Raw genomic sequence first — 10,998 nt, forward strand, 5'->3', positions numbered from 1 at the left:
GTCATTCTAATTAATAATGCGTTGATAACGGGACAAACAACTACACGACCTTCCTTCATATTCCACCAGTCTCTGCAGCTCCTGTACAGTTTTGATTTTGGTATAATTATTTTTTTACTCTTGCATGGTTCGAAAAACAAAAGTGCGGCCTTTCTTTATGCATTTGTTTACTCGGTTATGGTCAAATTTCTACGGAAAATGATAATTCATTTATACACAATACAAACTCAAAATTTCCATCCACTCAAACTCATTGCATGAGCAAACACGATCCAAAAACGGTGAAGTGGGAATGCAATTGCAGGTGTGAGGGAGGCTAAGGCAAAGGCATCTTGTGTCTCTCCCCCAGAGGTTTATACGCCGCTCTTAAGTGAGATGCGTCATTCTAATTAATAATGCGTTGATAACGGGACAAACAACTACACGACCTTCCTTCATATTCAAACCAGGGAGTATGTTCTTCTTAGAATTTTCCCACCATAAAAGGAATTCTTAGAAAACCGGAGGTCGGAAATCCTGCTTTATAGACGGGGTTGTTTGGTTCGTAGGTTTTACATACAGTAAAGTCGCCGTGATTCTCCACGACAACTCATTTCCACTACATGAAGTCAAAATTTCCGTCCACTCGAATTCCTTGGACGGTGCAAACACAACCCTAGAACAATGATGAAGCGGGAATGCCGTTGCAAACTTGGCTTCTTTTCTTTCCTTTGTTATTATTATGTTTTTGGAATCCTACGAATGATTACCGTTTCTCCAGGGCAAGGATATATGCCAAATCTAGGTAAATCTAATCCGATCTTATTGCTAACCTAGCTAGAAAGTTACTGGCCACTTCACCCGCAAAAAAAAAAAAGAAAGTTACTGGCCACTTGAGAATAAATAAATAAACAAACAACGGAGCTTTCCTTCCTTGAAAGCCCGAGTAGAAAATATCGCAGGCGGGCACGTGGAAGGGAAGGGAAGGGAAGGGAGCCCCGTTATGCGAAACCAGAGCTTCTCAGGGGCCAGGGTGTAAAAGGGCGGCCGCCACGTCGGACCCACCGACGGGATAAATAACGGGAGGAAGAGGAACAGGCAGAGAGAGAGAGAGAGAGAGAGAGAGAGGGGCAGAGGAGAAAAATCAATCCACCGAGCAGAGAGGAGAGGAGCGACCTCCGCCGCGCTGCCGCGGTGTTGACCCCTCCCCCCACGCTGGATCCCCCCACGGCGGCGGGTGCGTCCTTCGGCGGCGGCGGCGCGTTGTTATGCCGAGAGGCGCCCAGTTCCGTGCCGTGCCCCGTTCTGTGATTCGCTCCGACATGCCGTGGTCTCCTCTGTTCTCGTCCCCTCGCGCGATTCCGGCCGATTCAGGCGCGGGGGCACGGTAGGGGCGGCGCGGGAGGGGTTTGGGCGATTGCCGGGGTGCGGAATTCGGAATTCGGGTTTAGCCGGTGGGATTCGCGCGGGTCGCGGTCTGAGATCCGGGGGGAGGGTTTGGTCGGATCGGCGCGAGATTCGCCGGCCTGGGATTTTGGCACTGCTGGTAGAATCCCGGGGAGGTTGGCGGGGGCAATCGGTGCGTGTTTGGCCGGTGAATTACGCGGGAGAAGAATCGTGGGGTCTGGTGGTGATCCTGGGCGTTCACCACTACCGTCCTAGATTTAGTCGAATTCGGCTACGTGTTCTGGTTTGCGTGGTATATGTTTGATTGATTGATACGATTCTAGTGTAGCCGTGGGCGGTGGCGGTGGGCGTCCACAAAAGGGCGCGATGCTATTGTTGTGGCAAGGATCGATTAGACCAAACTGTTGAGGCAGCCCAGCATACCATTGTTTCTCTGAATACATGTTGTTTATCATGGAAGCATCCCATTGGGATGACTTCTTTTCTTACACTTGATGATATGCATGCGCCTCATGTTGTGTCAGTCTGCTAAGTTTGGCTCCCATGTATTTAGTTACCCCTTCGTCACATGTTTTCAGCTATTGGTCTCTTGCTTACGAACAACTTATGTATTCTTGCAGGTTTCAACACCATTCGCCTCTGGGTTTCTAGCATTCTCAGAAAGGATATGGAGCGCACCCTCTATGCAAGTTCCCCTGTATCCCACGTCTCGCTGCTTGAGCAAGTTCTTGGCTGGAGATTTTGTCTTTACGGAGACTTCCTTGTCATCTCCTTCGTCAATTGCACCTGAAGAACACACCTGGCTTAGCGACTACCGTGCCTGGTCCCATGCTACTGGACATTAGGGCCGACTAGTGATTGCGGTGCACATCTATTCGAGCATGGTGCGTCTCTTCTCTGGCAACATTTTCGTAATTTTTGCCGTGGCACTGGTCAGCCAGCAAAAGTTACCATCAGAACTTCTTTGGACACTTGGGATCTAACCCGTAGATCCTCCTTGTCGGTTACAAGCTCTAGGTATGCTCTTATCCGAGAAGCCAGTAGCACAATAATTTTCATGGCACTTCTGTTTTTATTGTCACTGTCTTATGCATCTAGCGCTCTCAGCAGGTTCTGGTTTTCTTTGCTTCTGTCAGCTCTCTTCTCCCCTATCACTGCGAGTTTTCAGTTTGTCCGGCTTGATCTTTGGTGTGTATAGTGTGCACTGTTCTTCATCAGGCTTCACTTCTGATGGCGTAACGTGAGGTATGCTTGAAAGTTTCGAATTTAAGCGGGAAAATGCATGACTCAGCCATGAAGCATAATTAGGAATGTGAACATGAGCATTTCTTCCAACGGTCTAATCCACTTTGTTTAATTTCAGGGCAAAGGTGTTCAAGTTTATTTGTCACAAAGTATGGGTATTGCTTACAGACGTTTGAAAAAAGCCTGCAGTGACTTTGGTGATCTACTCTCCAAAGACATTCCGGCAATACGCGTATGAGTCTTGTTTGTGTTTATAGGACTGTTCAAAAATAAGGACAGCTTTGCATTCTAGCTAATAAAATGGAGAGGTGAATTGACTCTTTACCTCTTTTGTAAGATGATAATGAGCTTCCAACACTGTACATATTTGTTTAACTTTTCTTATATTTGCAATACAGGTATAACATTATTACGGAAGTGGGTGACGGTACGTTTGGTAGTGTTTGGCGTGCAATCAATAAGGAAAGTGGTGAAGTGGTATGTCACTCTGCTTGCCCAATATTTGCATCTTATGCATTACTCTTTGCAGTGGCAACCTTTGTTTATGTTGTTATGCCGGACGTTAGCAAGCTTGGGGCTGTTTATTGTATTTCTACTAAATAATGTGAAACACCTCCTTTCCAGTTTGTATTGTTACACTCTGATACATCTTCACGACTAGCCGATATTCTTATGTTGCCACTGCCATACCTGGATTTTCTTTCACCTTATTGACATATATGCACATGCCTGTTCTTCGCAGGTTGCAATCAAGAAAATGAAGAAAAAATATTTTTCTTGGGAGGAGTGCATCAATCTCCGTGAAGTGAAGGTATTTTATGTTATGTTACATAACATATCATGGAGCCATATTGCATCATGGCTTCCTTCACTTCATTTGATTAAATGTATGTTTCAACTTCAACAGTCCCTCCGAAGGATGAACCATCCAAACATTGTGAAGCTCAAGGAGGTCATAAGAGAGAATGACATGCTGTTCTTTGTTTTTGAATACATGGTACAGACTATTGATATTTTGTTTTGTTTTGTTTTTATAGTCAGTATAAGTTGACTAATGTTTTATGTGCTCTATGTGGGGTTGTTAGGAATGCAATCTATATCAGCTGATGAAGAGCAAGGGAAAGCCTTTTTCTGAGACTGAAATCCGGAACTGGTGCTTTCAAGTATTTCAAGCTCTTAGTCACATGCATCAACGTGGATACTTTCATCGGGACCTTAAGCCTGGTATGGCATATTCCCTGGACTCTGGAATTGTTAATAATGTTTATTGTAATTGGGGAACTATGTTTATTTATATGGTCTAGTGTTTTAGAGCCTATACCGATACTTGAAGAAGTATATGAAAGAGCGTTACCAGTATCAAAACATCCCTCGTGTTGTGTGTGGTTGAAAAAGAACAGTTTGAGAACATCTTTTGTTTTTCATCTTGTCATAAGCTGTGGTTTCATGCAATTTTTAGTTTGAACAACTCAAGAATCAAGTCTAGTAGCCGTGGATGGATAACCATCCAGTCGGCCATTGACCGACAAGGCTAACACTGCTAAAAAACAATTTGAGTGGTTTTATTGATCTTCTTTTTATTGATTATGCCTTCCCATGCTCTTGACAGAAAGTGTGCAGTAATGACAGATAAAATTAGGCATAATAGGGACACTTGAAAGACTAGTTGTATATGACTCTAACATGTCAGTAAAAAAGGAGTCAACAATCCTTGTTAGCCTTATTAAATGCTACTGTGTTCCGTTTGGAGATTTCAGATTGACCTTATTTATTGGCATTAGTAAATTGACCTTATTTATTGGCATTAGTAAACAAGAACCATCATCTTTTGCTCTTTTGACCTGTTGTTATTTCAGAAAATCTGCTAGTTACAAAGGAACTCATCAAGGTAGCTGATTTTGGGCTTGCTCGTGAGATTATTTCTGAACCACCATACACAGAATATGTGTCAACTCGCTGGTAGGCTACTTCAGTCTTAAACAGCTTAAATCATACTCCCTCCATCCCAAAATAAGTGTCTCAACCTTAGTACAATTTTGTACTAAAGTTAGTACAAAGTTGAGAGTTGAGACACTTATTTTGGGACGGAGGGAATAGTACATACACAGCACTAAAGCAAGGATACTAATGTTTACTGCCAAATTAGGTATCGTGCCCCAGAGGTTCTACTTCAAGCTTCTGTTTACAGCTCAGCAGTTGGTGAGTAGAGAATATTTGTTCCTTTACAAGAAAGCAAATTGCTACAATTTGCAATGTGCTGATTCCCTGTTGCTTTTCTAGACATGTGGGCTATGGGCGCCATTATTGCCGAGCTTTTTTCACACCGACCTCTTTTCCCTGGCTCAAGGTACACATGATCCTTTTTCTGCTGAACCTCATTTGGTTCCCCTATTCTCTTGGTTGCTGTGCCCAATTTAATTGAATTTTTTTAGTTTGGTCCTAATGGTTGCTGGGAGCTAAATATTAGCCAAAGATGCTGTTGATTATATATGAAATAACCATCATCGGCCATTTTAACAAGTAAAACCATTTTTTTAGTCTAGAAAGCACCCCATAATGTGAAAAAAATGATGTGGTGATTCTGTTGTGGTATGTTCTTCCAAGTAATTGCTCAAGTGGGGGCATTTTTGTAACTTTATTCTTTGTCCCTCAGTGAAGCGGACGAGATATACAAAATCTGTAGCATTCTTGGCACACCAAATCAGCATACTTGGGCTGCAGGACTGCAGCTGGCAGCATCTATCCATTTTCAGTTTCCTCAGGTAGGATCTTTTGATACCCTTACTCTCCAGTTCTGAGATTATTAGGAGCCATTGATGGCTAAATGCTGTTTCATATTCTCAACAGTCTGGAAGCATAAGTCTTTCAGAAGTGGTTCCCACAGCAAGTGAAGATGCGCTGAACCTTATTTCGGTAAGTATCCTATCAGCAGTTCCAGTCTTCCCTAAAAGTAGTGGTGAAGTGATCATGTTCAGATAAATGATTAGCCTCAACTTTTACATTTGCTGCAGTGGCTTTGCTCATGGGACCCCCGTAAAAGGCCAACCGCAGTGGAGGTTTTGCAGCATCCCTTCTTTCAGGTCATAATATTTCCAATGTCTTTGCATGCCACATTAGATTATGCATTGATTTGGTTCGTGAACCTGACCAGAATTGTTTATGTCACAGCCATGCTTCTATATCCCCCCTTCACTTCGTTTCAGATCGACCGGATATGCAACAACACCACCATCAGGTTTGTCGATTTTCTCACATGCACATCTGTATCATTTTCATTAGAATACCATTGTTGAAGCAATTCAAATAATGGATTCTGCAGTTGGGGCTAGAGGGGCTATGGACCAGAAGAATGCTAGGAGATACCCTGTGGGGACTTTAACCAACGGGAGACCGGCAGTCAATAACTCGTACCTGGGCACTAATAACGTCCCAGCAAGAGCAGCTGGCGTGCAAAGGAAGCTAGAGCTGGATCATCAGCAGGTGAAACCAGAGGGCAACCATAAGCTGACGAAGGAGAACGCAATGAACCAGCCTTGGTCCCGACTACCACCAGCACCAGTGAGGAACAACGGTGAGTATTATTGTTAGTTCCTAAATCATGTAGTGCCGTACTTGGAATGGCGCCTCCGTTTTGTTTGAAGTCCCGGATTTTGCGCGTCTCTAATGCACATGAATTCCGTTGTGCAGGGAACTACCTCGCTGCAAAGGAGCAGATCCCTCGCGGCGGCGTGCCTGACATAGCCGAGAAGCTGTCCCAGCTGTCGATGGCCTCCACCACCAACCGGGCGCCGATCATGTCTTCGGACAGGTTTGCTGACCTGAAGGGCACTACCAGAGCCCACCAACCGGAGCCCGTGAGGCGGCCCGTGCCTCTGGGACCCAGGGACACGTGGCACGCCCGGAACGACCCCTTCCGGCGCACCTACGGGATGCCCGGCGAGAGGGCTCTCCTCCAGAGGAAGCTCGTCAGCTGAGGACCATCCCACCAATGCCCGCCTGCCTGCCTGCCGTCCATCTGCCCCCCTCGCATCATCGACGCCACCACCGCCACCACCACCGACCACAATAATCCAGCGGCCTCCTTCCCTGGCGGCCGCTGCCAAGTTTGTGTCTCCCTTTATCGTTCCGTGTTGTGATGAAAATAAAAGCCAGTCTCCCCCGGTCCTGGCGTCGCTTGGAGGGGCGGGGAGAGTGAAGAGTAGTGCTGCGTTTCCTTTGGGCTTTCGAGTGTCGGAAACGTGGATGATGATACATGCTTTGTGATTTGTGTGCAAAACCAACGATTGCTCGCGTTTATGTGACGTTGTGCAGCCACCGATGTGTCGTGGTTAAACTAAACTTATTGATGATTGCTTTGCTTGCTCGCAACCTCGCATGGTTAGACATGTCCAGCATCTGCCTGAGTGGTGTTACGCGGTTGCTGCTTCGTGTCCGTATTTTATTTACTCATCATGTGGGTATTACTCTATCTGCCAGACAGACGCTGCGAGAGCGTCCCTGTCATGGATGGCGTATTATTTTTCCAGTTGCGAGTACCGACGAGGGCGACGGCGACGGCGACGCGAGGGGTGATGGATTGATTTCTGTGGGCGCTATGTCATGTGTGTAATGTTTGACTACGTAGCAGCAGCAGCAGTAGGTAGGCCTTTTGGGACCGAGGCGACGTCCGCCGCTGCCAAACCTACATCTATCCTTTGGCCGCTCGCCTGCATTCACCAGATGGCCTCAGCCCCAAAAGCTCTATCCGAGGCTACGTGATGGCCCATTTTTCTTTCTTTTCCAGCTTTCAACTCAATAGAGATTTGGCATTTTCATGGTTTGCCGCTTTACCACATGGTTCGTTTACGGTCGCAACTAGAACAAAAATCTTCATGCATCAAACCAAGCAGCCTCATGGTACATACAAACTCTTTAGACCAAAGACGAGTCTTGTCCAGTCCACTACACTTTTACAGATCTAGATTTTAAACCCTAAGATGGGAACCCTGTTCCGCGCAATTCTACTTGCTCCTCTAGCTTCCTTTCTCTAAGCATTCCAGCTGTATATAGAGAATTTTCTTTCCCCTGATAAGCTACTTTGAATCAAAAAAATACACCTTTATGCAAATAGAAAAAGATGAATCAGGGCTACTGCAAGCTTCACAACACAAGACATGGACCGCGTCCCAGGAGATCTTGTCCAAGTAAGCAACATCGGATTCATTCAACACCGACAAATAGGCAGTTATACATTCCACAAGATGATCTACCGCAACAACAACACACACAAACTTGTCCGAGAGTGAGCGTACAACGCAACGTGGAATCTTGAAAACAGCTACAGGTTCCTCTTATCTCCGCCAACAACAACTACGCGCAAGTGTTTTGCTCTTAAACCGAGTTCATAGCACGGATACAATGGACACGAAGAACCAGGAGAGGCCACAGCGCAGGTACGTGCACGCCCTGCACCTGCCGCTCGCACCCGTCAATCACCTGCAGCAGGAGAGGAAACACAATGAGCAAGTTCAAAAGATATGAAGAGGAAAGGCGATGAGCAAATTCAAAATATTTGAGCCGCTCAAGGTAGACGACCCACATCGAGGCATTGGGATGGAGATCGAGAGCTGGGTCGTCGAGAAGGAGGTGCCGTTGGAGCGCTCGTCGTCCATCTCCGACCACGAGTCCCGCCTCCCCGGCCACTCGTCGAAGAAGGGCCTCAGCGGCTGGTTCTCCTGCTTAACATTTCCCATGAGCCCTGCCCCTCCACCTCCACCACCACCACCGCCACCGAAGGAGCGGCGGTCCTGCTCCTGGGAGTGGGACAGCGAGGCGATGGTTACCTGCCCAAGCTCCTGCGACGGCTCAAAGTGGGAATACGAGAAGCCGCCTTGCATGAGGCCGGAATCTCTAGGTTTCGACAGTTGGTACGGGGGCAGGCTGGATCCCATTGAGTGCCACGAGCTGTCCGTTGGGGAATCGATGGTGAAGCCCCTGTTGTTGTTTCCTGATGCTCCAGAGAAGAAGCTCAGTTCACCCACGTCAGATTTAGCTCCAAGGGAGTATCTGCATCATCATGAAATATACATTAAAACTGTTAGTTTCTACAAGAAAAGGAAAAGGTGAACCAACCAAAAAATTTAGATAGGTCCAGCTCTAGCATTAGGATCCTTGTGGCATGAAATGAGATACAATAAACATGTGCTGGTGATAAGATCACAAGACAGTTCCAAGTCCGCAGTGGTTTATAGGGTGGACCACAACTTGAATGCAGAGCATCTTAGTCCGCAGCAAGGCAAGGTACTGATAACAAGCTGGTACACACTACACACAGTGTTTTATCTAATTTGAAAAGGAGAGCCAGTGAAAGTTTTTAGATGCATAAGCAAAATGCTCTCAAACTCTGAAACAAGGGCAAATCATTCAAAAAGATTTCTCATACAGCATATACAAAGGCAGAAGAGCATTGGCTTGCCTATTATAGGGAAAAACTACATTTGAAAGTAGACATTCAGTTGAGCTACGAAATGGTGTGCAAAAGACCACAAAGCAAATTACTCAAGAAGGAAGGAGCTAGACTTTAGAGATTATGTACCAAAAAAGTATAGTACATGGTACAGGCAACAGGCTGCTCCAGATTTATAATTAATTACATCATAAATGCATCAGTTAGGGTACAAGAGGCCAGGGAAAGTTGCTCTTACAATAATAACACTACAAAAAACAACAATATAGCACGGGCTACAGGTACAAGCATCACACAGATAATATGATTGCAGCCTCAAGAACAAGCCATAAAGTGTAACCGTGAGTACAAAAGGTCTCAGCTGTGGTAATGCTGATATCTGCACTAGCAGCGTAGAAAGAAATAAGGAAGATCATGGCGCTATTAATTATGAGACTTGGCTCTTAACGTACAACAAAAACAAGCATGGCAATCAATATCATGAGCAGCTGTAATACAATGAAAATAAGCATCGTTGAATCATGAGCCCAAATACTACAGGATGCAACCAAATATATCATGAGCAGGTCTATTGCAGCAAACATAGGATCAACTGATCAATGCTGGCAAGCCTATTTCAAATAAGCATCCACCATCAAGAATGAGGGTCAAAATGGGAGCATAACCATACTTGTTGCCGTATGACGAGGCGTCGACGTGCATCTGCGACGAGCCAGCCCCGCCGAGGGACAGGCCATGGGTCTTAGCCCCCGCCGGGAGGGAGGGGAGAGGCTCGGCGTCGCGGGTGGCGGACGTGACGGCGGACAACGGGGGCTGCTGCGACTGGTGCGCAGGGGAAGCAGACTTGGATTCCACAGGCTTTCTTGAACGGTTGCGGCCACGGTGCATGTGGCGCTCGCAGTACTTGGAGTCGGGGTGCGCCTCCTTGGAGCACCTCCACTTCTTGCCGTCGGTGCGGCGGCACCGCCACGGCTCCGGGTCGAGCTTCTTGCCATAGTAGGCGTAGTAACTCACTGCAACAGCAACAACAACAACAACAACACCCCATCCATGAATCAGCAACATTTAATCCACACAACCATCACCATTCATTCATCCATTGATTCTAATCAAGAGGTACAGATCAGAACCAAACCACATTAACATCTCACCAACCATACAAAGATGCTTTCCCTTGGTCGCAGGTACGAGCAAAGAATCAAACAGCTAGCTTGCTTGACCAAACATACACATATATAAGCAAAGATCCATGTAAGTTGCAGCCACAGACATGTTTACTATCCATAAACATAATCAGCAGAGACAGAGCAAATCGATCCCATTATTAAGCATAAAGAACGCTCATTTCATTTCGCCCGAGAAAGAGGAGCGCTTTTTTAAGTGCCCAACAGGGGGGAGGGGAGGTCAGGCATCCAATCCGCTTCCGCGAGATTCTCGACAGCGGGCGAATAATAACTAAAGCGGAAGGGAAAGCGGGGGGAAGGAGGGGTCGCTTACTGGAGGGGTGGTGGTGGTGGTAGAAGGGCGAGGCGGCGGGGTTGGCGAAGGAGAAGGTGGCTCCGGCGCCGGCGGGGTGGGGGCGGATGGGGAGCAGGAGATCGGGCGGCACGGGCACGCCCGCCATGAGGTACTTGTAAATCAGCGCCTGCTGCTCCAGCTCGGCCCACTGCGCCGGCGTGAACACCGGCCCCGCCCCCCGCTGCATCTGCATCTGCATCTGCTGCTGCTGCTGCTGCTGGCCGTACCCGCCCAGCCCCATCCCCATCGCCGCCGACGAGCTCAGCATCTTGCGGCAAGAAACCAGCTTAAAGCCTCCGCCTTGGAGCAAGATAACAACAACAGGCCCGGCTCCTCCTCTCGGCGCAAGGCGGGCGAGAACGCGCGGCGGTCAGGTGGGGGTTGGGGGGTTCTTGGTGGCGGCC

General features: G+C 47.2%; 2 protein-coding genes across 5 annotated transcripts; one reads left to right on the plus strand and one right to left on the minus strand.

The window, feature by feature from the left end:
* Positions 1 to 1,107: 1,107 nt before the first annotated feature.
* LOC119328225 (cyclin-dependent kinase F-4-like) lies at positions 1,108 to 6,999 on the plus strand. Of its 4 annotated transcripts, none has more exons than XM_037601239.1 (17): positions 1,108 to 1,216; positions 2,007 to 2,403; positions 2,497 to 2,631; positions 2,750 to 2,939; positions 3,030 to 3,108; positions 3,374 to 3,442; positions 3,539 to 3,628; positions 3,717 to 3,855; positions 4,488 to 4,590; positions 4,778 to 4,830; positions 4,912 to 4,978; positions 5,285 to 5,393; positions 5,479 to 5,544; positions 5,643 to 5,711; positions 5,800 to 5,866; positions 5,951 to 6,202; positions 6,319 to 6,999. In XM_037601239.1, the coding sequence occupies exons 4-17, from the start codon at positions 2,932 to 2,934 to the stop codon at positions 6,603 to 6,605; spliced, it is 1,458 nt and encodes a 485-aa protein (XP_037457136.1). In that variant the 5' UTR covers positions 1,108 to 1,216; positions 2,007 to 2,403; positions 2,497 to 2,631; positions 2,750 to 2,931; the 3' UTR covers positions 6,606 to 6,999. The 4 variants fall into 4 exon arrangements, with proteins under 4 accessions (XP_037457136.1, XP_037457135.1, XP_037457137.1 ...); XM_037601238.1 differs by lacking the exon at positions 1,108 to 1,216 and adding an exon at positions 1,403 to 1,558; XM_037601240.1 differs by lacking the exon at positions 1,108 to 1,216 and having other exon boundaries at positions 1,403 to 2,403; positions 2,494 to 2,631.
* Positions 7,000 to 7,804: 805 nt separating this feature from the next.
* On the minus strand, positions 7,805 to 10,992 carry LOC119330645 (growth-regulating factor 5-like). The gene is made up of 4 exons (XM_037603763.1): positions 10,574 to 10,992; positions 9,747 to 10,089; positions 8,210 to 8,676; positions 7,805 to 8,106 (listed from the first exon to the last, which is right to left on the minus strand). The coding sequence occupies exons 1-4, from the start codon at positions 10,860 to 10,862 to the stop codon at positions 8,099 to 8,101; spliced, it is 1,107 nt and encodes a 368-aa protein (XP_037459660.1). The 5' UTR covers positions 10,863 to 10,992; the 3' UTR covers positions 7,805 to 8,098.
* Positions 10,993 to 10,998: the final 6 nt, after the last annotated feature.

Source organism: Triticum dicoccoides, chromosome 7A, assembly GCF_002162155.2.
Source record: "Triticum dicoccoides isolate Atlit2015 ecotype Zavitan chromosome 7A, WEW_v2.0, whole genome shotgun sequence".
Classification (NCBI taxonomy): domain Eukaryota; kingdom Viridiplantae; phylum Streptophyta; class Magnoliopsida; order Poales; family Poaceae; genus Triticum; species Triticum dicoccoides.